This window comes from Cavia porcellus, unplaced genomic scaffold, assembly GCF_034190915.1.
Source record: "Cavia porcellus strain 051 isolate PalLab524CR breed Dunkin Hartley unplaced genomic scaffold, mCavPor4.1 scaffold_32, whole genome shotgun sequence".
NCBI lineage: Eukaryota > Metazoa > Chordata > Mammalia > Rodentia > Caviidae > Cavia > Cavia porcellus.
In genome coordinates this window covers 35527856-35553653 of record NW_026947515.1, presented here as the reverse complement: position 1 = coordinate 35553653, position 25798 = coordinate 35527856, and the positions used below count along the sequence as shown (strand labels likewise).

General features: G+C 42.6%; 3 protein-coding genes across 5 annotated transcripts in view; 1 reads left to right on the top strand and 2 right to left on the bottom strand.

The window, feature by feature from the left end:
- Nup88 (nucleoporin 88) overlaps positions 1-13143 on the bottom strand; it is a 35195-nt gene extending 22052 nt beyond the window's left edge. For both annotated transcript variants that reach the window (XM_003466299.4, XM_063242164.1), the window contains exons 1-6: positions 13030-13143; positions 12367-12785; positions 9430-9599; positions 8191-8316; positions 5569-5655; positions 2592-2768 (exon numbers count right to left, since the gene is read on the bottom strand). In XM_003466299.4, the coding sequence (XP_003466347.2) occupies positions 2592-2768; positions 5569-5655; positions 8191-8316; positions 9430-9599; positions 12367-12759 (953 nt within the window). In that variant the 5' untranslated portion in view covers positions 12760-12785; positions 13030-13143. The remainder of the gene's footprint in view (positions 1-2591; positions 2769-5568; positions 5656-8190; positions 8317-9429; positions 9600-12366; positions 12786-13029) is intronic.
- On the top strand, positions 13119-19650 carry Rpain (RPA interacting protein). Of its 2 annotated transcripts, XM_013148803.2 has the most exons (8): positions 13119-13302; positions 14522-14680; positions 15363-15417; positions 16343-16454; positions 16600-16663; positions 17706-17834; positions 19218-19397; positions 19504-19650. In XM_013148803.2, the coding sequence occupies exons 1-8, from the start codon at positions 13222-13224 to the stop codon at positions 19531-19533; spliced, it is 810 nt and encodes a 269-aa protein (XP_013004257.1). In that variant the 5' UTR covers positions 13119-13221; the 3' UTR covers positions 19534-19650. The 2 variants fall into 2 exon arrangements, with proteins under 2 accessions (XP_013004257.1, XP_013004259.1); XM_013148805.2 differs by lacking the exon at positions 19218-19397.
- A 54-nt stretch (positions 19651-19704) lies between these two features.
- Positions 19705-25710, bottom strand: C1qbp (complement C1q binding protein). Its single transcript, XM_003466301.4, has 6 exons — positions 25386-25710; positions 24687-24837; positions 21872-21965; positions 20553-20648; positions 20189-20311; positions 19705-20064 (listed from the first exon to the last, which is right to left on the bottom strand). The coding sequence occupies exons 1-6, from the start codon at positions 25615-25617 to the stop codon at positions 19915-19917; spliced, it is 846 nt and encodes a 281-aa protein (XP_003466349.1). The 5' UTR covers positions 25618-25710; the 3' UTR covers positions 19705-19914.
- Between the last annotated feature and the right edge of the window lie 88 nt (positions 25711-25798).

Sequence of the window (25798 nt, the reverse complement as noted above, 5' to 3'; positions counted from 1 at the left end):
AGTCTTCATCTTTTTATTCAAAATACCTGATAACACAGTAAAATATGCCTGGTTTAAACTGAACACGGTGGCGCACACCTTTAATCACAGCATCAGGAGGCTGCGCCAGCGCGATGGCCAGGAATCCAAGACCAGCCTGGACTACACGTTAGTTCAAGACTAAGCTGGACTACACAGCAAGACCCTGTCTCAAAACAAGCAAACGAACAAAAAAAAAAAAAAAAAACACCAATAAAGTATATCTGTTTTTAACTACCACAAATATTCTGATGATACCCAAATCTTTTTTTCCAAAATATCACCTGTTTTCAGGGCTTCAGACCTACATGCTTAATTTAATTAGATGAATATATATTTCTGGAGTGCTAAATGACAGCTCCAATGAAATGATGGTTTAGATGGGAAAGCAGACATTTAACCAGAATTACTATGCCATGTGATAGCGGTACCAACAAAGGCTGTTTAGGAGACCATGAAACAAAAAGGTACAAAAAAAAGTGAGGGGGCAACAAACTTAAAAAGAAAAGAAAACAAACAAGCAAGACACACAGAGAATGAATGCTTTCAGGAAGGAGTTCCTAACTGAGTTGGGTGTGACCGTACACAGCTGTAATTCTAACACTTGGGATGATCACTGAAGTCAGGTCAGCCTAAACTAACATCAGGTTCAAGGCTCATCTCAACTAAAAGCTGAGACCCTGTTGCAAAAACAAACAGGAGAGAATGTTCCAAGCTAGAAAACAGCTTATGTAAAGTGCTAAAGTCATGAAAACAAGGAACTACAGAAAGGACATTCAGTATGATGGGAGTAAAAATACAAGGTCTAAAGCTAAGACAGATATGTAGGACTGGCTTACAAAGCAAAGAACGTTACACACCATTTTGTTTTTCTTTTTGGATCATTCTGCTAGCCTTTATTTTTATCCTTTTTTTTTTTTTTTTTGGTACTGGGGATCAAACTCATGATCTTGTGCTTGCCAGACAGGTGCTTGTGCCGCCGAGCTAAATTCCAGCCCTATCCCTACATTTTTAAATTTTGGAATACATAAAGATTGTTCATTGCTTCCTTCACCTCTTAGTCTCCTTCCCTCTTTGCAAAAGTTTTATCTCCATTTCCTATTATCTTTTATTTTGCTCTTTTATTTGCACTTTGGGTTTCTCATACCAGAGAAACCTGCAATGTTTAAGCTACTGTGGCTGATTTACCTCATTTAACATTATGTTCTCAAGGTGGATTCGTTTTCCTACAAATGACCTGAATTTATCTTTTGTAGCGTAGTACTCTACTGCATATTAATATCACATTTTCTTCATCTTTTCATCTGCTGTGCCTGCCATAATAATGTAAGTATTCAGTCTCTGCTGGCTGACAGTGTATTACTAGGAGTTTAAGTCAAGAGCAACTTCATAAAAGTCCGTATGAGGTGAATGTGGTAGCACATACCTGAACCCAGCACTTGAAAAGCTGAGACAGGAGAATGTGAGTTGAGGACAGGCTGGGGTACATAGTGAGGCCCTTTTTCAAAAAACACAAACAACAACACCCATCAGGTAGTAGTGAGGAGGGTAAATGGAACTGGACTGAGAGAAGATCATATGGGCAGAAGATAGAGTTTGGAGCACGCATACAGCAGTCATGACCAAGATGTAAATGTTAGATTTCATCTTAAACCAATACAAATTTAGGGTTTATAGGCTGCAAGGAAATGTGACGCTTTCTGCTTGTGGGGTGACGTTATCAGGAGATCACATCGCGGAGGTGAGGTTCAAGCGCTAAAGGGAGGAAAAGTGTGGGAGGGTAATGTAACCAGAAAATCCAGGGACAACAGGTATGAAAAGCAAGAACATTGCTTCTTTTCCTTTGTAAGCGCAATGAGTGAATCCAAGGACTCCCATACACTGGGCAAGTTCCTTTTAAAATTCTGAGACAAAGTCTTGCTAAACTGCCCAGACTGGGCTCGAATTTGTGATCCTCACTTAATGTTCCTTTCAAGCATCCTCTGCCCTATCCTGCAAAGTCTGATCACTGATCTCTGAAAGACATGGATCTGCTGACGTTCACGCTCCTTTATGCTGCCCATGGAACTGAAATGGTCCTGCTTCATTGAATCTCACACGAAACTTGTTACGTCCCATGTGCTATCAGACCTTCTTACAAAACTTTCCTTTACTTCCCCAGTCAGAATGCTCCTCCTCTCTCTAGGATTCTGTGTCCCAGTAATGTGGTATGGGTGATTATCGTTTGTGTTTGTGTCTTCTTGCCCCACAACTGGGACATACAGTAACATATTACATTTAAGCATCCCCATAATGCCTTGCTCATGTAAGTAATGAATATTTTTTTCAGTTAGACTCTGAACACAAATTCAGTACTGTTTTAAATCACAGAACTTACCCAAATAATATGAAGAAATAAAAGGTCAAGTGACCTTTACCATGTCTTTCTCCAAAATGTCCAAGTTAAACACCTAAATAAAGGTCACTTATAGCCATAAACTCAAAGAGGTGGATCCCATATCCAACAATGAAAATCTACAGTGGAACACAGTTGAGTTTTCACTTAAAACTCTGAGGGTAAACGTCCAACTTACCTCTGTAACAGGCTAACATATGTAAGGAAAGTCTCCCCATTCTCATACAGGATGTAGAGCGGGGATGCCACTACTTCATCTTTGCCTTTCTGTCCAAATACATTCTTTGGGACTGCTGCCAGCGGCCCAAAGTCAAATGCAACTGCTGTCTCTCCTAGAGATGCAGTATATGCCCTTCTGCAAAGAAACAGGAACAAAGACTTGTTAGGAACAAAAATTTTCTAATAATGAAGTGGGTAGGTAGGGAAGTTGCATCTGATGGAGTGAAAAGATAAAAATTATGATCAGGAACACTGGAAAACTCATAAAATTGAATGAGAAGCAGGTGATAAAACTATTACACATAAAAACATCAACAGTTTTCTCTGAGAAGCAGGTCTCCTTCATTCCATGAGTGTGCTAACCACCTACTCTGTGCCCAGCACTAAGTTCTGGGAATATGTCAACAAATTAAAAGCTCTGCTTTCTAGTAAGAGACACACAATAATCAGAAAAGAAACAAAAGAAATTGAGAACATGATGTTATGAAGAAAATGAAGAAGACCAAAAGGATACAGACAGAGGTGCGATGTTAGGTATGGTGGCACGTGGCAAGGCCTCTGCTGGGTGATATTTGAGCAAAGACCTAAAGGAAGGAAGGAAGCAAGTCTGAAGACATCTGAGCAAAGAGCAGCCACTACTTCATCTTTGCCATTCTGTCCAAACACACTCTTTGGGACTGTTGCCAGCGGACAAAGTCAAAAGCAACTGCTCTCTCTTCCACAGAAACCAAAGCTCGAAGGCAGAAGATAAGGAGTGGCGAGGAGGTCACAGTGGCTGGAGCCCAGACAGCCAGGGAGCTGTGAGCGGGAGGAATGAAGCTGCAGCAGGAGTCGAGGAGCAGACCTGAGGCCTCAGGGACTGTGGTAAAGCATAGGGGAGATCAACAGACGGGAGAACAGGGAAGGAGTGAGCTGATCAAACCAAAAAGACCACGTGGATGCCGTACTGCAGGCCAGCTACGTGTTACAGATGATTGTCAGTTTTTCCCAATTTCATTAATAGGTATAGTCATACATCACCCATATAATTAGGAAGGACAAACTATGAAATCAGGCTCTTTTGCATATTAAAATTTAGTATAACTGGTTATTCAAAAAGACTCAATAGAAGGCAAAAGAAGTTAAAAACAACTTCATATAGAGCTTCAACATCATTGTAAGCCAACAGAAGTTTAACATCTCAGTTTCTCTATCAGATAGAAAGGTATATAGTATAAGGTAAAACAAAAAACAAAGAGACAGAAAACTTAAATACTGGACTTGGCAATCAAGAAACACTTGAATTAGACTAAAATATCAAGTTAATAAGTGGGAACAAACACAGAATAAATTTAATGAGACCCACCTGACTCCCAAGCTATTAAACCCTAATTGAAGCTTAATAAATACTGTAACACATCTAACAATGACAGCAGGTATCAGTATGGACTTGCTCCGTGCCAAGCCCTGCACTAAGCTTTCTGTACACATTATCTCATTTATTCTGTACAGCAACCCTAAGAAATGAACACTATTATCTATTACATTCATGGAGTAAGTCAGGAAAGGCAGTCCTAGTACTAATGGAAAACCTGTGTACACGCCAGAGTGTGCAAGCAGGAGAGCCGAGATTAGAACTCGAATGGGTCGACATTGAGCTAAAGCTCTGAACAACTGCGGCTGATGTACTACTGCTTATGTGGATAATGTGTCTGTCACAAAGAAGTTAGTCAGCTATAGAAACACTGCAGGAGACAAAGTGCCCGAGCCTAGGAACAGGACCAAGCCTAGAGGCAGGTATTTTCCTACTGCGGAGATGGATGCATTGGGACCAAAACTTGTGCTATAGGACATTCACATCATTTAACTGAAACTTTTCAGTTTTGAGGCCATCAGAGGGAATTAAAATGATCCCAGCTCAGTAGTAACGCTGGGTTCCTAGCAGAAGCAGCAAATACAAATCATTTCTGGAATATACTCCCATTCCACTTCTCTGTATTTCCACACATTAGGATCAAGTAAATCAAAGTTCACAGGTAGAGATCAGCAATGACAGAGAAAAAGAAGTCTTTGCAGGTCAGGAAAAAACAAATATAGATTTAAGTACCCTCCACCACAGACACCCTAGATATTGAGACTGACAATAAAAAATAAATATGTACAAAATATCCAAGGAATAAAGGCCAGCATAACAGATGCTGAGCAAAACAATGGAAGTGACCATCACAGAAAGCAGAAAGGAACTAAGGGAGCTTCTGGCACCATTCCTACTGAAATGTCACGCTACATGCACACATTGTGTGGGGTCATGTGTGTAAGGGATCACTGAAAGACTGAGCAGGAGGCCAGAGGACGCAGGTTTGTAAGTTCAAAGTAGTCAGAAACCTGTTCCTACGGTGAGTAAGAAAACAAAAGGTAGGGTCACAGGAGAATATGTTCCACTCTAGGTTCTGGGATACCACAAAAAAAGCTGGTCTGGGGGCTGGGGATTTAGCTCAGCGGCATAAGCACTTGCCTTGCAAGCAGGCAGTCGTGAGTTCCATCCCCGGTACCGATAAAAAGGAAAAAGACAAAAAAAAAAACAAGCTGGTCTGAGGGTCCAGAATCTGCTTTACCCACACTGAGAGAACAGCCAGCGGACCTCCAGCCCACCACTCTCTCCTCTCACCTTTTCTATAATTCTGCAATGTATCCTGTTACCCAAGTTACAAGGAATCAATTTTTGACACTCATATTTTAGAACTTTCTTGAAAAGACATCAAATTACTACAGTGACACAGACTCCTAACTCTTGTTACTTAGTTACACTGCCCAGTTTGCTTACTTCTCATGTTATCAAGAGCATGGGAAAGTCATCTCCAGAAAACCCTTGCATTACCTGTTAAAACTTCACATATAATCTCAAGAAACTAAACACACATTATGTGACACATTACGTGACACATATAAAAACTTACCCTTTATGGAGTATTAGACTTTCCTCTTCTGCTTCTGAAAGTAGAATCACTTTAGTGGGTGTCTGGGGCTCACGCAGAGAATAAATCCTGCAATCAAAACAGAAGAAAACCAGCAATAGAATTCTCTTTCATTTCCCAAAGCTGCACCTTTCTCTCCATCTAATTGGTTCGCATGTGAGAATTTTCCTACCAGTTATTAAACTATTTCAATGCCAAAAATTTTGCTATTACTGACAAAGTAGCCTACTTCTTTTTTCTTAATGTAAAGTGAGATTGCCGGGGATTTAGCTCAGCAGCATAAGCACTGCGTGGTAAGCATGAGGTCGTGAGTTTGATCCCTTTTTTTGGTACCAAAAAAAGAAAAAAAAAAGATGTAAAATAGAGATTTCCTTGGGACTGTAGAATGTTTTCTAATCAAAATTCTTTAGCAGTTTATTCCATACAATTGCACCTCTAGTTTTTCCATTTTGAGCCCTCAGCTATATTTCCTTTACCTACTTATGCTGGTATCTTTCCCTTCTTCTATACCCATGTGTGCTGATTTATTAGCTACTAAGTCTTGCTAAGGACTTCTGTGTGTGTGTTTGAGACAAGGTCTCTCTATCCAGTTCAGGCTGGTCGTGAGCTCACTTTGTAGCCCAGGCTGGTCTCAAACTCGCAATGATCCTCCTGCCTCAGCCTCCCAAGTGCTGGGATTACAGGTGTGAGCCACCACGCCCGGCTAAATGACTTCTTTACATAACAAATGCCAGGCAAAGTGAGTAACATTTGGCCCGCAATCTATACACATTTCATCACATGAAGACTCAATATCATCATTTTATCAAGTTTTCTCATGGGGAGTAGGTAAGTTTTTTTGAAAACAAAATCATTTTAATTTAAAGCAACTTATAGTTTATAGCATATATGGCTATGTTAAAAGGGGAAACAACTTTTGAAAAGCTAGTAATGTCATTATTAGAAATCTAATGTTCCTATAGTGCCTTCATGATGGGCTGGGGTTATTAACTCAGTGGTAGTGTTGCCTAGCAATGTGCAAATCCTGGGTCCATTTCCCAGCACTGCAAGAAAAAAAAACCTATAGGTCACCATGGCTCTCAAGGCATGTGTGTATGATAGGTATTTCCTTATCTGGAAATATACAAAGGAGCCATGCTAGAGCACCATAACAAAGCACTATGATGTAGTATTTAAGTTTTCTGCAGTCCTTGGAGGGCAGCAAAGAGGACCTCTGCAGTTCCCATGATTCCATGCAAAAGACGCCAGTTAGGTGAGAAGGCACAGGAGATACCAAGTTTGGAAATACTCTCATCTTGAGAGAGTTCCAGACATGGACAGGTGGCAGGAGTCAATGGCAACACAATTCTTCTGTAATGGAGCTGAAAGTTACATGTGCCCCTAAAACACATGCACACCACCTGTGCAGGAACCACCACACAGACGGAAGTTATGAGCAGCAGATGGAACCACATTAACTAATAAGGAACACGTACCTATCACTCACAGGCAACAGGTTGGCAACAGTCATGCCTCACTTGCCCACCTCTCCTTTGCCCTGTTCTGAGGGACTTAAAATTAGAAGGAAGAAGAGGCAGCCCCAGTCCTTACACTCCCCTTTACACTCCAAGATGCTAAAACAGAAAAAAAAAAAAAAAAAAAAGTACAAAAAGAGGTAACATTTTTCTCCACTCACTTCAGATCTCTCAAAGCCCAGGTCTGACCTATGAAAGGGTCAAGATATAGTTTAGAAAACGAGGGGCTGGGGATTTAGCTCAGCGGCATAAGCACCTGCCTTGCAAGCAGGCAGTCGTGGGTTCGATCCCTGGTACCGATAAAAAGGAAAAAGACAAAAAAAAAAAAAAAAAAAAAAAAAAAAAAAAAAAAAAGAAAACGACATCAGAGTTTTAATGTAGAATTGAATACTAAGTTCCAATAATTAACAGTAAAAAGAAAGGTATAAAATCTATGTAAGATGCCAGTAAGGGATCAATCGCTCAGCAGGGAAGGAAGATTAGACAAACCAGTAATCAGGGAAAATTAAACTGGAGGTATTTGTACCTCTGTTGAGCCTTACAACAAACTTTTTATGTAAGGCGGATCCAGGAAATTCAATGATAATACAACAGAATTTTAAGTTGGATGACAGCATTTAATCATAGAGGACAGGACAAAACAAAATGAATCAGAGTATAAAACTTGGACGGGATTTAGAAATAATTTAAACATGTACTTTAACAGATTGGAAACTGAACCCCTTGGTTCCTGAAAAGAAGTTCAAGATCTCAAAGATAATAAAAGTAACTTTGAAGCAAGAATTCAAAAATCCTTGTGTCTTCAGTTATATTCTCACCCCCTATGCTACATTACCATCAAAGGGTGACATGATGAAGAGTCTGGAGGAGATCAGACTGGGAAAGGAGAGGTTAGAAGCACACTAGCTGGAAAGGAAGATCAATAATTAAGGGATGTGGGTGAAGGCACTTAAGACAATTCATTGGTTTAGAACAGCCATGACACAAAAACATCCCGACATGCAAAGACTCACTTGATACTCCTCTGAGCTATTAATCAGCCAGCAGTTTTCTCACTCACAAAGATGTGAGAAGTAAAAATAGTATTTACCTTATTACATTGTCTGATGTTAACAGGACTATGTGGGGATCCAGCATTTCACTTGGATACCACGCAGCATGCTTTAGCGTCAGAGATGTAGAACTGGTGAAAAATCTCTCAGCAATTGGAGTGGTGCTAAAATAAAGATAACAATTTTCCAAAACATTATGTAGAACTTAAATGAGAAATCTTCTAAAAGAAAATCTATTTTAATATTCAATGTTTTTGTTTCCTTGAAATTTCTAAATTTCTCTCAATCTTGCTGAAGAGCATTCAAATTAGCTATTTAATTAGTATCAAAGACAAAATGAAAATACTACCCACATTGTAACATTTTATAGTGTTTCACAAGTGTTTTTAAATGCAGCATCTTTTTTGATCCTTTTGCTAAAGTTAAATTTGAAACTACAAGGAAAGATACTATCCTTACTTTGAAGAGCAGGAGTGTGGGTGGCCCACACTCTAGTCCCATCACTCGGGAGGCTGAGACAGGACTGCCATGAGTTACAGGCCAGCCTGAACTACACAGCAAGATCTTGTCTCAAAATAACGTAAAACAAAGTAAAATAAGAAAAAAGCAAACAAAAAAAATAGGAAACAGATCTACCAAATATTAAACATTTTAAGTACACTCACTTTCCTTACATATTGTACATTTATATTCTTCCCAAATACATTTTTCAGATCCTTACTTTTCTTAATTTGTTAAAAAAGATGTAATATAAAAACAAAATCTCTGGCACATGCATGTAATCCTAGCACTCAGAGGGCTGAGGCAAGGGAATGGTTGCAAGTTCAAGACCAGCCTGGGTTACATGGTGAGCTCAAGGCCACCCTGAACTGCACAGTGAGATTCTGTCTCAAAAAGACACACACACAAAGACAAAAACAATAAAAAACCCAAACCAAAAACAAAACAACACCCCAACAACAACAAAAAACTCAATAAAGTTCTAAGCAAACATTTGGCTCTTGAACATAACTGCTTTTTAAAAAAACTGCTTTTAAAACTTATTTCTAGCAAATTGAAAGAATCGCTTAACTTTCAATGAGAGCAATGTAATAGTTCAGGAACAATAAAAATATAATTACATATACACTCCAAACATTTAATACCCGCAGGAAACAACTCTATAGACCATGAGGAGAGCTCTAACATTTCATATTTACTAAGTACATTTCAAGAAACCCTGGTCTTGTATGCATTGCAAATTGCACAAATAAACATAAAATGGAAATACAACTTACCTACAATTCACTGTTACTTTGCCACCTTCAAATTCAGAATTTTTCCCCCACCTTTTAGGTAATTCTAATACCATAAGTCCTTTAGCTCCTATAAGTGCCACATGATGTTGTGTTGGACTTAACAAAACTTGATAAATTTCAAACAGAGGTGGGTTTATGCAAAGCAATTTCTGAAAAGGCAAATTGATCACAATAATTAACTGTAATATAAATATTTGTGACAACTACCTGACACAACAGTAATGCTGTAGCTTTCTCTAATTACAGAATAACAAAGCGTATTACATGTATCCACACTTGGATCATTAACTGGTGAAATATTTTTAGCCAAATGTTATATAAAATCCATCAGAACTTGAACAACTATTTCTAAGATGATAATATATAATTTATCAACTAGTGATTTCTTTCTTTCTTTCTTCTTTTTTTTGTCTTTTTCCTTTTTATCGGTACCGGGGATCGAATTCACGACTGCCTGCTTGCAAGGCAGGTGCTTATGCCGCTGAGCTAAATCTCCAGCCCCCAACTAGTGATTTCTTAGTGTTAATATTTTTTTCTTGAAATTCTGTATTATTTCTACCCTTTTTTGTTTTCTCTAAATAAAAAAATCAGATTTTCCTATATTGATTAAAGATTGCTATGCCTAATTCATTTCCTGCCCCCGACTCTCATCTACCATTTTCCACTCAGTTTACACTAATCAGATTAGCTTGCATTTCTGGGAAATCATCATGATTTGCTATGCTTGTATGTCCCTGCAAAACTATTCCTTTAGCTGGCTAACAAGATGGAAACATTCTTTGGAGAGTCAGCTTCTAAAAACACGCCCTCCCTAAATACCCCCCACCCTGTGGGGGATAAAGGTGCCTTTTTGACTTTCTACAGCACATTCTGGATAATTCCATCGTAACTGTTATCCTGAATTTGTTGTCTTACTTGCCCACCCCACGGAACTCACTATAAAATACTTGCCAGTACCAGACATACTCCCAACAGATACTCAGTGAACAGACAAGTAAAGTGAAGGTATTAGTAAGTACTAAGTATTATAAATAGTATAATAAGATAAAGAATGGCTTCAAGGGCTTTTGCTACAAGCAGAATGCTATTTTATCTATGCAGGCAACATAGGCTATCGCAGTAGTATGTCCTCAAAATAACTAACTTTTTCTATTTATAGTTTCTATTTCTTTGCCTCTTACTATTTCAGATCCCTCTTTTCTACTTCTAATAAACATACTGTTTACCCTACATATTGCGACTCCTGAGCCAAAATCCTGAAAATAAAATCTCTAGCTGCCACTGATGTCATTATCCTGTGTCTTTTCATTGCCTCTCCTGATGCTCATCCAACTTCTTTTCTCTTGTGATTCTTTCCTTCTGTTCCCTACACTCAACATCTCATCTTCTTTCCACCTGACTCTGACAGTCTAACTTAAACCAAACAGAGTATTATTCTGAAATCCTGCTTCTCTTACATATACAACCACGCTAGTTCATTTTTAATAATGAGTATTAAGATTTTTTTTGTTAAAGTCATTATCACACTTGTTTACCATTCAGGACTATAACTCATGATAGCTGTTTTCTTTCCAATTTCTGTACTTGAGATTCTGGAGAACTGAAGGGTGGGAAGATGTTAACTAATACTTACTAAGAACTTGTATATTCCAGGCCCACTGTCAACTGCTGGACAGACATAAATGGGTAGGACACTTGAGTTAATATCTATGGCCTAGCTAAAAAAGTTAAAATAAATAATTTAAAATGATTAAATTACTACTGCCATTCCATACCAAAAAAGAAAAATTATTATTGCCAAATGCTGCACAGCGATGTAGAATGCTATTAGAAAATTGCGTGCTAGGGGCTGGGGATTTAGCTTAGCGGCATAAGCTCCTGCCTTGCAAGCAGGCAGTTGTGAGTTCGATCCCCGGTACCGAGAAAAAGGAAAAAGACAAAAAAGAAAAAAAAAATTGTGTGCTAGGACTGGGCTTGACACAGTACACCTGTAGAGTTGAGCACTAAGGAGGCTGAGGCAGAAGGATTGCTTGGGCCTTTGAGGCCATCTTGGGAACATAGCTTTGAAAAATACAAAAGAAATACTGCCAGCTGGACACTTGATAATTATTTTTAGCTGAAAGCTTTCAGTAAGTACACTGTCTAGTCTTCTGGTACATCAGCATCTTGTTAAAATCAAATCATACGAATCGGTCTATGGCACACAACAAATGTCATACATTCCAATGATTGCCATGTTTACTTTTAATCTTTAAAAGATTATTACAGATAAATATTTCCATAAGGCAATGTTTTATTTTAGCAAGTCTAGAGTATTTATTCTAATCACACTCACTTTCACATAACACTGACTTATCAAAAACAATTTTGGGGAAGGCCAAATTTTCTATAAAGGGCAGAAAAAAAAAAAAAAAAAACCCCAGAAGCTTCCTCTTTCATGTCAAGGAAACTTGGTGCTTTCAAATTAGCCTTCGGACTTAATGCTCACAACAATCCAAGCGAAAGGATTAAACTGAGTTATTATCTCACAAAAATGGGTTCCTCTTGACATCTCGCTACAAATAGCAACTCCAAGTTTCCTATCTTTTTACCCTGCTGATTTCTTCATAGCAAATAAACGCACCAGCACGGGTATGCACTGAGGATCCATCGTCCTCCCATTCCTCCCAGGCCCTAGGAACACAAGCACCGAAACAGCATGCGCTCCTTTCTGTAAGCAGCAGTGCCAGAATGAATGAACGTGCTGTACTGGACGGCAAGAAGGGTTTTACAAAGACGCACTGGAGTAGGATGTCCCCGAAAGGATGTCTGCTTATGCCTGAACAGCGAACCCAAGAGAAGGGAAGACAGCCAAGGACGCAAAAACACCAGTTCAGACCCCGGCTGCGGCTCCCTTTCCAGATGCTCCGGCCGTACCTGGTAGTGGGAGAGGGAGGGTTGCTTGCTGCCACTGCTGAGGCCCCGAAGACGAACCACTAAAAAGCAGCTGCCTTCTCCATCCCACAAGAAGAGCTCTCCGCCCAGGCCGAAGACTATGTTTTTCGTCAGCAACTGCGGCGGCACAGGAGGCGACGAGGACGACGACGAAGAAGCTGGATCCTCAGTTTCTGGAGAGCGCTGGTGTTTCAGTCCCTCCCGGAGGCGCGAGAACACGACGTGGTTAGGAAGCCAGGTCTGCCACAGGTCACTGTCGCTGATAGCACCTTCCACAGCCGCCATCTTGCTCCATCTACTGCCCTCCTTCCAGTTGCTCAGCCCGCCGCTGAACGCAGCCAATGTGCGTGTGCGTCTACTGCTTCGACCAATCATCGAACAGGCAGCCGGGAAGCACGAGGCTGGCGGTAAAGGCGGGGCGAAAAGAAATCAGCCCATTGAGTAAGGGCACTGCCAGAGGAAAGCCAATCGGAAGCCCAGGATAGGCCAAAGGGGGCGGGACTAAAAGATCAACAGACCTGGGAGCATTCAGAGACCTCCTTGTTGCGGCGAGTTTAGTACTGCATCGGGGTGAGTATCTAATAGCCTATTGGATACGTCCCACTGGATAACAGCAGCCATCCAGGACATTCCCTCAAGACTTACCTCCCTCTTCCTAGGTTCATTAACTTCACAAATGCCACTACTTCAGCCACCCATCGTGGATTTCCCCAAATCTGCCTGTGGGTGGGGCTGGACAGGAAAACAAAACTTTCCAGAATTTCCGGCAATGTAAGTGAGATCAGAGCCAAGAACTACAACTCCCAGGGTTCTGTGCTTGCTCTGGGAAGAGCAGAGATGGCTGAGCAAGCTGGGTCTCACCGCCGATCACTGTACAAACAGGTGGGCTCCCCACATTGGAAGGAGGCTTTCCGGCAGGTGAGTATTCGGTTTGGAAAATTGGTCACCCCCCGTAATTTGCGCCAGCACTGTTGTCCTTCAAGCCTTTGCTTCGGCGCAGCGCTGTGAAGCAGGTGCCTGAAGCGCCTGGTCACTGGAGGGGCACCTGACTTCCTTGGCCGCTAGGGGTGGGACAGTCCCAAGTGGCTAGCTTTTTGGTATCGGGTTTGCTTCAAACTTGAAGTGTGGCCGTGATCATACCATCTGCATCTCTGCAATACCACCACCATCAACTGTTGTTGGGCACGGAGATATTTTGTGTAGGTATGACTTGTGAGATAAAAATTATTCGTATATCTAGAGGGGAATCAGAATGTCCCTGTGACTGTTAGAATAATTGTACCTCTCTTCAGTTCTGGCTTCTTTTGAACTCAGCATAGTTTCTAATAATACTTCGTCCCCAGAAGGTGGTGGATACGTTCCAGGAAAATAACCTGCTGCTATATTGTGCATAGTAACGTTTCTGAACCGTGTATATTGACATACATATGTACATACATTTATTTACTTATTTTTTTTTTTTTTTGAGACAAGGTTTTAGTAAGCAATTCAAGCAGGTCTTGAACTTACCATGTCACTAACAGGCTGGTCTCAAACTCATGGCAATCATGCTGCCTTAGCTTTCTGATACTGGGATTACAGGAATATGCTATCACTCCTAATGTGGTCTTGATATTTAGAGTGAGGATTCTTTGTTGTGGAGGGTTGTTCTGTACACTGTTAATATATTTAGATGCAGGATTATTGGCCTTTACCTGCAAAATGCTGCACTCCTACAATCCAATTTGTGACAACAAAAAACGGCTCCAAACATTGCTGGGTGCCTACTGGGGGACAAAGCACCCTGAGGTGAGGAGCAGCGTTGTTCAGAAGGGCCATTACCACAGCCATCTGTAGAAAAGCAAAAATTTTGAAGCAATATAAATGTCTTCTAATGGCAAGTGGCTACTGAGATAGAATATACCTAACCATTGAGGAGGGTGGCATGGAAAATACAGTATGAAATGTAGTGATTTGGAAATGAACGAAGCATTATAATTTTACCCATCTACCATATGTGTGATAAGCACTTGAGAGAAATATGCAAAAATAACAGTAGTTAGGATTGTAGTTGAAATTTTGTGTCTAAGTTGCCTTTAATATTTACCAGCTAATATATTTTTTAATGGACTTCTCCTCCCTGCTTTTTTTCCCCAAGAGATGTCTGGCAAGAATGAGAAACAGCCGAGACAGGCTCCTGAACAAGTACCGCCAGGCTGGAGGCAGAGCTCTGAATAGCCTTCTAGTGCAAGAGGTCATGGAGGAAGAGTGGAATTCTTTCCAGTCAATGCAGAACTGTCCAGAGGACTTGGCTCAGGTCAGGCTAAGTGTTTTGAGAGGAGCCTGTACACCACAATAAACATCTAGATTTTTCATTGTATCTGTCTACCCGTCTCTAAACTCACCTACCTCCTAGCCCCCAGGCATAATTCTGACAGCCTTTGATAGAGGCTCTTCTGCCTCTATCATTACGCACTTTATAATGATGGTTCCTCAGTATTACACTACAGACCTATTGCATCCTTGCAGCATAATCAGTTATAACATTTTTAAAAATTCATCTCTTTCCTTTACCCTTAAGAAATTTTGACTCAGTAAGCATGAGCTAGGAATTTTTCTTTTAAAAGAAGTCTCCTGGAACAGTTTGATTCCAGTTTCAGCCAGATTTGTGAGCTGGGTATGGATAGGAAACCACTTCTGGCATGTCTGAAGGAATACTGGGTTGGAGGTCAGGAGGTCTGGGATTCTAATTCTGGGTTTTCTACCAGCTTCACTGCCTCTGAACTGTAGCTTTCTCGTTTATAACGTCTGCTACTGGTCTCTCCACGTGTGGCCGTGTTACTTTGTCACTGGGTGGTTTGATCATTTGTTGATGACTTCTCAGCACCTCACTGTCAGCATATTCTGCAAGACTTTATCAGATTGTGTGGATTCTTCATACCCCCCTCGACTGTGAGCCCAGGGGCTTGGTGGCAGATGCAGATGACTCTCTCTTGCAGTTGTCGATTGACTTGGCTGTGCTGGAGGAAATCCAACAGGAGCTGACTGCAGAAGGTAATCCTGGGGAGTAGTTCTTTCTACCTATATTTAGCTACTTTACCACCAGCTTTGCCTTGAATCAGGGTTACTTCTTAATTCTCAATCTTCTGCTTCCATTTTCAGGCATAGATTCAGAAGTCTGGTTTTTTACGTTGAATTTTTGGCTGTCTGACCAAAGATAAGAGTCTCTAAGGTGCTAGACTTTGTGCTAAAAACTTACACTATAATTCTGTTTTCTCTTTGTGACCACCTTACAAGACAGTATTAGAGAACAGAATGTGGTATTCTCACACACAGCTAGTAAGTGGTAGGTCTGGGAGCAAGACTGATACAGTGAACTCAGTTTCCATGTTTATTCTACCTTGCATTTATATCAGTAGCTGGAGCTGGGCACAATGGTTTGTGCCTCCAGTCCCAGCTAGTCAGGAGGCAAAGGCAGGAGGATTGCATGACCCAGGAGTTGGAGGTCAACATGGGAACCTAACAAGACCTGTATATTAAGAAGTAGGAGTGGTAATAGTAAATGCTGTATTGTGTGTCAGTGTTCTCTAGTGCCTTTGAACTTTGACATTCCTACATTTCTGTTGCTGTGGCCCCCAAGGTGTATAAAAGTTATTTCCGATGGGGATTACGCTCAGCAACTTAAGTGCCTGCTTTGCAAGCACACAGTTGTGAGTTCGATCCCCGGTACCAAAAACAAGTTATTTCCTTGTCCGTCAACCTCCTTCACCTCTTTTGCTTGTAACGGAGCAGCAGATATGAAAGGGAGGGATGCAACAAGATGAAGCCAGCCTGAGAAAGCAGTGAACACCAGAGCCTGCCAGTGTGGCTTTGCCCAGCTGTTCGACTTGTGCCTTGTGCCTCTGGATGGGGTGTGGCGTTAGGTTCAGGGAGGTTCTGAGGAGGCTGGTAGGCACTGTCACAGCCTTTTGCCTTGCAGAACAGTCCATTATCAGCGAGTACGAGAAGAGCTTGCAGTTCGATGAGAAGTGTCTCAGCATCATGCTAGCTGAGTGGGAAGCAAATTCCCTCATCTGTCCTGTGTGTACAAAGTAAGTTTATAAAACTTTCCCAAAATAATTGGTTCCCATTCCCCCATTCCAAGGTCGGTGGGAACCCCCTCCCCCTCCCCGCAAATAGTTTTTGGGAAGCCAGGTCTGGGGAGCCGTGACCCTAAGACCCTAATTCTGCTTGTAGGTACAACCTGAGAATAGGAGCAGGTGTGGTGATTTGCCAGTGTGGCCTGCACATCCCTTCTCACGTAAGTGCTTCCCAGCTGCATCTTCCCACACGTGTGCTTGTGGTGCGCTGGGGCCAGTTGTGCACACCTCAGTCCCAACTTTGAGTTCACTGATGTTACATTGAGAGCATCCCATCACCTATAGTGCGAATCATTCTCAGCATCGAAACTGGCAAAAAAAAAAAATCAGATCTTTACTCTGCTTGAGAGCCACCACTGCTGCAGCTCTTTAGAGACCCGTTTAAGATATCAGCAATTGTGTGCACTCTCCCATAAAAAAAACGTGTTTATAAAGACACACCAATATTCAGAATGTAGGCATCAAGGACCTTAAAATGTAGAAGCCTTCTTTTCCAACATGAGGGGACTGCAAGTTTGCCAGTTCACTGAGCAGTTGATCCAAGTGGCAGATTCACAGTCCTAGTCCAGAGTGATGGGTCGATGAACCACGTGATTAGTGAGTATTTGAATAAAGTTGGTCGGAAGCTGAATGTACAACTATAGAGTTTTTCTCCCCATCTTTTATCCAATTCTATAGCTTTTTAAAATTTTTTAATTTTTTAAAATTCTATAGCCTTTTAAAAACAGCTCATCTTTTTGAATGTTACCTACATTTTCCCCTTAGCATACAAATGAAACTAATTCCCCTATTTAATTCCCCCTATAGTTTACATAAGGAGTAATTAAATCATAGCGTTACAGCCATAAGTCAATTAGTACAGAGATCTGCCAACACACTGCAGTTCTAGGTTAGGATCTGGAGGTGTGGTTAAATGGAGACTGGTAAGCAGCCTGGGCAGTGGCAGGCCCGAGTGTTTCTAAAGCTCCACGAATCAAGCCATCACAGTGAGACAGTTGTATTGGGTAGCCATGAGGAATGAGGATTTTCAGCCTGTTGACTACTAATTAAGATTTTTTTTTTTGTCTTTTTCTTTTTTATCGGTACCGGGGATCGAACTCACGACTGCCTGCTTGCAAGGCAGGCACTTATGCCACTGAGGTAAATCCCCAGCCCCTACTAATTAATTTGCAGTTGAATTTTTTTTTTTTCCCATCTCCACAGCTGACAGAACAGAAGCTTCGTGCCCATTTAGAGGCTAGTTTAAACGATCATAGCACACACTGTCCCCATATTCCTGAGTTCTCAGTCACGGATGGACCAGAACACCCCAGCCTTCTCATGACCTGTCTGGTAAGCTACCTTGTTAGGTGTAGGAGTAAGCTGAGTGGATGGTTTTATTCCCACCCTGGTGGAAATGATGGCTTAGAAATAGATGTTTAATGCAGTGTAAATTTTGAGGAATTTATAGAAAAGTAAAGGTCCTAAGTCACTTCAGCTATAAAAGTCATTTCTGGAAGGAGAGGTGGATGCAGCAGTATAGGTCAGGCGCACTGGTCTGGGGATGCGAGTCTGGCTGCACTGCTGTATCTTAGTGGTCCACAGGTCAGGTCATGGTCCCAAGGCCCAAATGGCCATCCTGGCATCACTTCTGCAGATGGATACAGGACAGAAAGCACAGCTTTGTCTCTCAGCAAGTCTTCAGTGAAGCTCAGGGTTATTCTGAGTGACAACTCAGGTATGACAGGACTGCACAAGCATGTATAGGAGCCACCTGTCTTAGAAGCAAGAAGCTATAGGCAAGCTTATAATAGCCAGTATATTATTTATAGTTCCAAATCTTAGGTAAGGACAATTTTGGTACACTATAGCATGCCAGATATCAGTAAAATTTGACCTCACATAGGATTGGCCAGTCTTTCATGGATAATGGTGTCACGAGAAATGTTAGAAGCTGAGAAAAAAGGAAATTATTCAGTAGCCTGTGAGTTCAGCGTTTTTGAGAAGTAGACATTTGCAATGTTCTAGAATCCCAGTGTGCCATTAGGCCTTTTTCACTTGAGGAAGAACCACTGGGTTAAGATTCAGCTATGTCAGGCGATAGAACAGTTCATCACAAATATGGAGGATGAGGTGAAAACAGGTGTGGTTATAGAGGCCATAGAACAGTTCATCACAAATATGGAGGATGAGGTGAAAACAGGTGTGGTTATAGGATGTGGTAGTATGTAACAGGTACTGGGAACCCTCGAGATGTGACAGTGGTCTGGAGCTCTTCCAGGATGGAATGTGCTGTGTGCAGGGTCCTAGAGTCTTACAAAAAGGCAAATAATAGCATTACCTATGGGAACAGAGTCAAAGATAGAGAAGACTCCTAAGCACAGTGGTAGCTAAGCAGAGAAGCAGGTACATTTTATGCTCAGATGCCACTAATCATACTGTACATCAAGATGGGCTCGTGGGATTAATGAGCCTTTAGATTTTACCTGTAGTGAACAGCTTACCTCCCCACGCAATTCAGTCTTGTTACCTGTTCTGAGGCTGTAAAAGCTCCACACTATCGAGTTTTTCTAGTCACTAGTTCCCAAGGCTGAGGATACCTGACACTTCATTTCAGGACTTGATCTTAGCTTAATGTGTACATTGTCATTGATGGCTCAACCTCAACAGCAGGTGGTTTATGAGATGGATCCCCAGCCCTTTTGAGACAGGGTCTCACTAAATTGCCCCTGTCAGGTTGGATCTGCAGTACTTTTAACCTCAGCATCCCGGAGCACTAAGATGACAGCTGTGCACCTTATACTTCCCACTCAAAGGCAACTGAATGAAGGTGCAGGACAAGCAGCAGGGTCAAGAGTGGTCTCTAACAATTCTGCTGAGCCCCTAACTGTAACTGAACCTGGGTGGCATCACACGGTGTGTAGGAATTCTAATTGTACTATAAATGTCATTATTCAGAATAACTTTTAAAAATATTTTATGACTACAGTTTAATGCATGCTACTTTACTGTTTCAATATAGGCTTGTGACACTTGGGCTGGGATCCTGTAGACTGAACTCATCATTCTGCTGGGTTGGAAGTTGCTCATTTCCTCTGAGAAGAGGCCTTGTACATACATACCTTTTATTCATAACTTATTTTATATTAAAACTGTTCAAACACCTCTACTCTTGATGCTGTTCTGATGCAAACTGAAGAAATAGAAAAGACAAACTACCACAGGAGATGAAACAATTGTAATGTCCATTATGTTATACAAAAATCCTGGAATTAAATCTTTGCGTACAACAGCAGTAATTTACGCTTGCTATTTTCCCCCATGATGTTAGGATAATAACCACTGCAAAGCACGTGTGTCTGGTGCCAGGGAAGGTTTTGTTCCCTGGCCCAAGTTTTCCATAAAATTAAGGTCTCTGGTGTCTCTGACTACTCTATTGGCTCTTGATAAAGCTTTTGAGGTCTTCAAGAAAAGTAATGTACTCTTGATGCTCCAGGGCTGTGCTGAGCTCCACCAACTCATCTGCGAAGGTGTTGTCTATGCCTCGATCAGCGAGAAAATCCATTAGGTGGTCATACAGGGCCTACAAAGAACATTTAGTTACTACTTTAAAACAACAGACAATCTCTAACACTTGCAAATAAAAATCTTTGCTCCTTTCCATGAACTAACAGCCTCCCTGCAAGGCCATCTTAGCCTTCACTCACCCAGTCCAAAGAGTCAGTGTTGAGCGTGTAATTAGTGTCCTTCCACTCAGACTCGCCTGTGGCCTGAAAGCTCACTTCCTTGATAGAGAAAATGTCACTCTCGGCCTCCTCCTCTTCTCCAACCTGAGAAGAAACAGTACTTAGGGAAACCAAAAGGATTTCCAGGACAGGCCAGATGCCTGCAAAGAAAACCTTTTGCAACTTGAAACTTAGCCGCTGTAACCTTGCTCCTTCCATACCCTGCCTGCCCCCCTTGCTGTGCCAGGCTAGACAGTCTGTAAGTATTTGCTCCAAGGGACCAGGAAGGTCCTAGGAAATACTCTTTGTCCTGGGGGTGCCAAGAGGCTGGCACTCTCCTACATACCTCATCCTCTGAGTAGTGACAGTCCAGTACAAGGGTCTTCTTGCCATCACTCTTGGTAACTTCTACCACAAAATTGGGAGTTGATGTCAGTTCAGGCTGCGGAAATAAGAAGTATCATATGTCACTGTTGGAAGGCGTCCACTCAAGACCAAAGGCAGCTCTCAGACAGGTAAAAGCGTGATGGCCACTCCCTGGGTGTTAACAGTATTTAGTCATTTTAGTCTTACATTAAAGTGTTCAACAATGTCTCATTTTGGTCTGAATGCTATATATATATATATATATTTTTAAGAATACACTAGTTTGCTGGGGATGTAGCTCAGTGGCACAAATGCCTGCCTGGCAAGTGTGAGGTTGTGAGTTCGATCCCTGGATTAAAAAAAAAAGGGCTGGGGATTTAGCTCAGTGGCATAAGCGCCTGCCTTCCAAGCAGGCAGTCATGAGTTTGATCCCTGGTACCGATAAAAAGGAAAAAGACCAAAAAAAAAAATAAATAAAATAAAAAAATACTGAGTTTAGAGTTAAGCCTGAATTCCAGCCCCAACTTTACCAGTTAGCTGAGCTCTAGATCAGTCCTTTTTTTTTTTTTTCTGGGCCTACATTCTAAGACCTCTTTCCAGCCTTGCAGTTTTGGGACTCGTCCTTTATCACAAACTCGAGTTAAAGCCTAGAGTTCTTGGCCTGGGCTAACGGGCCATCCTAATGGTAGAAGCTCTCCCTGACAGTGACCTAGGGAGCAGACTGAGTCCAAAGTCAAAAAATGCCCACAGTGGTGGCCAAGACAAGCAAACTAGAAAGCTCTGTTCTTCATGTTAGTTAATGGGAAAATATGACTGCTCCAATGGTCGAAGGACCCTGTGGCCCTCATATGATACCTCAGCAAAGATCTCTGCCAATACTAAGGTCTCTGAAGCCCATGATGATCATCTTGGTTAAATGGCTGGTGTTTATTGTGAGCTTCTGACATGGTAAGAACATTCTTTACCTTGAAATCACTCAAATGACAATGCTCTGTAACAAACATCTCCCTGTCGGTCGTTTTAGTCTTTTCCAATAAGAGAATACAGGTCCAAATTTTCTGGACCTACATTCTAAGACCTCTTTCCAGCCTTGCAGTGGTGGAGCCTGCTGGAGCAGGAGCCAGGGCAGAGAGAGCCACGAACCACCAGAAACCGCAGGTTTACTGCTCTCAACGTAAGTACCAAGGAACAGCGTCCTCTGCTTTCTCTCTTCCACTGTCCTAGCACTGGAGAACGTAAGGGAAAAGCAGGGTCTTCTGTGCCTGCTGGGGCAGACACAAAGGCAGGGCAGGCACCCACCTCTTGCTCTTCGCCCTTCTGCCCCTCTGAGGACTGCTCCTCTATATCTAATGTTGGCGGGATGCTATTGTTAATGTTGAAAGTGACGGTGATCCTAGAAAGAGAACACAGGCAAGGCATAGCTTCAAATAATAGGACACATAAGTATAGAGGCTTGTTGAAACAATGTCTCCACCCTAGATGGTTATGTATCGGAATTACCTATACAACTTCAAAACAGGCTGAGTATGGTGGCTCACACCTGTAATACCCAGCACTTGGGAGGCTGAGGCAGGAGGATCACCATAAATTCTAGGCCAGCCTAAATTCCAGTGCGACCCCATCTCAACAAAACCAAACCAAACAGGCTGATTACTGAAGACTCAGTAGCAGGTTGCAATGGGCCCACTATGTGTCAGCTAACAGCAGTCAACAGGCCCTTCCTGCAGGTTCAGCCCAGTGGGAAAGCACTTTTCCTAGCGTATAAAGATCGTGGGTTCCATTTCAGCACCAGCAAATAAATAAAATTCCAGGCCCTGGTTTATCTCACACAGTCACGCGTGGGGTGCTCCACCAGTTCAGTCCCTCTCACTGCTATGTTCACTGCTTATCCTCGGGCCACAGCCAGCTCACACTGTCACCTCTGGTCTTCTCAGGGACCCTCCACAGGTGGAGAGAAGTAACTGAGAGGCTGGAGGGGTGAACACGAGCCCCTGTAAGGATTTTTCTCCAGCTAGGCGTGGTGGTACAGGCTTGTAGTCCCAGCACTCAGGAGGCTGAGGCAGGACTGCCATGAGTTCAGGGCCAGCCTGGGCTACACAGTAAGATGCTGACAGAGGCCTAACTCCATGAACACTTAGAATGGCTAAACTGCACAGTTAATAAAGAGGTGAATTTTAAGCACATAAATTAGATTTCAATGAAGCTATTATAAAAAAAAAAATGAGTATCGGGCATGGTGACACACACCAGTAACCCCTAGCACTCAGGAGGCTGAGGCAGGAGGAACACTGAGTTCAAGGCCAGCCTGGGCTACATAGTAAGTTGAAGGCCATCTTGAACTACATAGTGAAACACTGTCTCTCAAAAAAAAAAAAAAAAAAAAAAAAGCTAGAAGATACTAAATGTTTACCTGTAGTGGGATTAGGGGCAACTGCACAACACAGAACAGTATGAACAGTTCAGCAGGCTCAGGGAAAAAGAAGCAGACACAGCCCATGAACTATCAGCCTCTTTCCAACAGCCTTGCTCCACCGCAGCCTCAGTTACTGGTGAGCTTCAAACCTGCCACCCACTATAAACATTAGCACTCCGTAAGTCTGTTTCATCAGAATTATAAATCAGGGGTAAAGCTGTCAGTATCTCAAAAACTCCTGAGTAGGGGCAACCTTGGGATCCCCTTCTGTCTCTCTTCAGACAGAGGCTTTGTTTCCCTCAGTAAGTATATTCTACTCTTTACCTCTGTTGTTCTTAAAATTCATTCTCCAGTTTTAGAGAACACGAACTTGCAGGTCGGGAATTTCATTCCCCTGTATCATTTGGAGGTTCCACTGAGATTACTGGATGGGGACTGAAAACTGTGCACATACCCAAGATGAAAATGCCTGGTGTCTATTGAGGGCCTCTAGATAGGATCTCTGAGGAAGTACCTCTGACTGCCGTTCAAACACTACACTGCACCCCTGTTCAGCCTGAAGCAGCTATATTGGTCCTCTGCCCATTTCCCCTCACGGCAGTTTGGGTTACTTCTTTAGAAGGAGATTGTGGCAGGCAGCTGAGCTAGTTAGAAATACTATAGGCAGTCAGAGGGGGCTAGTCCTCGAGGAAGCTGGCACAGAAGACCAGATGTCTGATGACCTTGCAGGGAACATAACACCTCTTGTTGTGGGCCAGATCTCAAGACAAAAGGCAAAACAAATACAACCACATCCTCAAGTATAATCCTTAGGAATTAAATCTGGATCACCTTGAGAAGCCAAGAGTCACCACCATCCCAACCCCCTATAGGAGGAGTCACTGATCTCAAAGAATGCCCACTTCCTACATGACTTGCTTTCCCATTTGTTCCCAATTTAATCAATTTTACCTAAACTATTCATCTTATTGGATAAAAGTCTCTGGAAAAGACAGTCTTGGGCAACCCGCTGGGGACCCCTTCTGTCTCTCTTCGGACAGAAGCTTTCTTTCCCTCAATAAATATATTCTACTCTTCAAAAAAAAAAAAAAATTCCCGAATAAGCTGGACATAGCAGTGCACACCTGTACTCACAGCACTTCAGAGGCTGAGGCAGTAGGATCACAAGTTCAAGGCCAGTCTGGGGAGAGTAAGTTCAAGACTGGCCTGAACTACACAGCAAGATCCTGTCTCTTTTGTTAGTGTTATTTCACTGATTGCATCAATTTCTACAAATTTTAAACAACAGGTGAGTTTCATTAAATTTATCCTAAGTGTTAATTCTATTTGATGAATTATGAAGTGAATTGTGTTCTTTCTATACAAAAAGAAAACAAAAAGCCCCCCAAATTCCTGAATAGCATGCTTAAATTTAAGCAGGGTTGGGCTTTCCTCACCAATAAATGAGTAATTACAATCCCAATAGGATTCCATCTGCCTGCTTTATGTTACTTGTTCCCTCTTGAATAACCAGCCTACAGCAAATGTATTCTGTGTATTCCTGACGCTTATGAGGCTGTCTAAATGAATTTTTCAGTCACTCTAAAATCACATATCCAAGTCTGGGACTAACCAGAGGCTGTTCTGAATATAGGCCAGGCCAGGTCCTGCAAGGTCATGGATCTGGCCTCCTGAAGACCCAGTTTCCAGACTAGTACTTACTTTTCCCCAGCAACTTTCCGCACCAATTTAGCTTCTGTCCCATCCACTTCCAGCTCCCAGCCTCCAGACATCTTGGGGAGGGACTTATGCTTCTGGATTTTTTTTTCTTCTTTTATTTCGTCAGTAAGAAATTCAACAAAAGCTTTGTCTCCTAGAAAACCCACATGATTTAGAAAGTCAACCAGTCTAAAACATAAAGCAATTACCCAGGTTAACTGCAATTAGAAATCTGGACTTGAATACCCTGGGGCTCTGGGATTTTGACCCAGTCCACATGATAAAGCCTCTGCTTCTTGCTTTGTAAAAACATATTAGTAGAGATCTAAACTCGATTCTGGAGAAATTATTTCAAACAATGAGCTCACTTTTCTCTACAACACAAGAAAATTCACTATTACCGTCTCCTATTTGCCACAGACATCATGCTTTCAACTGCGTACTTTAAGCCTTTCCAACGAGCCTAGGAATGAAGGTGCACCTGGGCCTTAATTTTCTCTCTCCCCCACCCCCAAATCGAAACCTCTGGTGGACGGAGAGAAGCAGGAATGCGATCGCAAGGGTTCAATCTGCCCGTTGCCAAATATTCCGGACAGTGGGATTCATCCTGGGGAGTTCGCTCCTGGTCCACGCCTTCCCGCAACCCCGCCGCGCCAGGCCCCGGCTTCAGCTGCAGCCCCAACCCGCGTGCGCGAGCCTCACCTTCGGTGTGCAGCGCTCCGAGACCGCAGCCGCAGGCGCAGGGCCCGGTAGGCTGCAGGAGGCCCGGCCTTCGCGGCGGCCCCGCGCTCACCGACAGCAGCCCGAAGGGCCGCAGGCTGGGCCGGGGCGCCGGCTGCAGCAACTGCCTGAGCGTCGGGGCCGGCGCGGAGACGCGGAGGCCTGCGGCCGCGGAGCCCAGGGCGCGGGGCAAGCCGCGCAACACGGAGAACATAGCGAAGACAACGGCAGCTCAGGCGCACACGTGCGAGTGCACAGAACAACCTGGGCCCGGGCGACAGTGACCTAGAGCCGCCGGAAGCCCCGCCCTCGCCCGGAAGCCCCGCCCTCGCCCCGCCGGCAGAAGACCGAAGGCACCGCCGCGGCAGCCGCGCCCTCTGCTGGAGGCCTCCGGT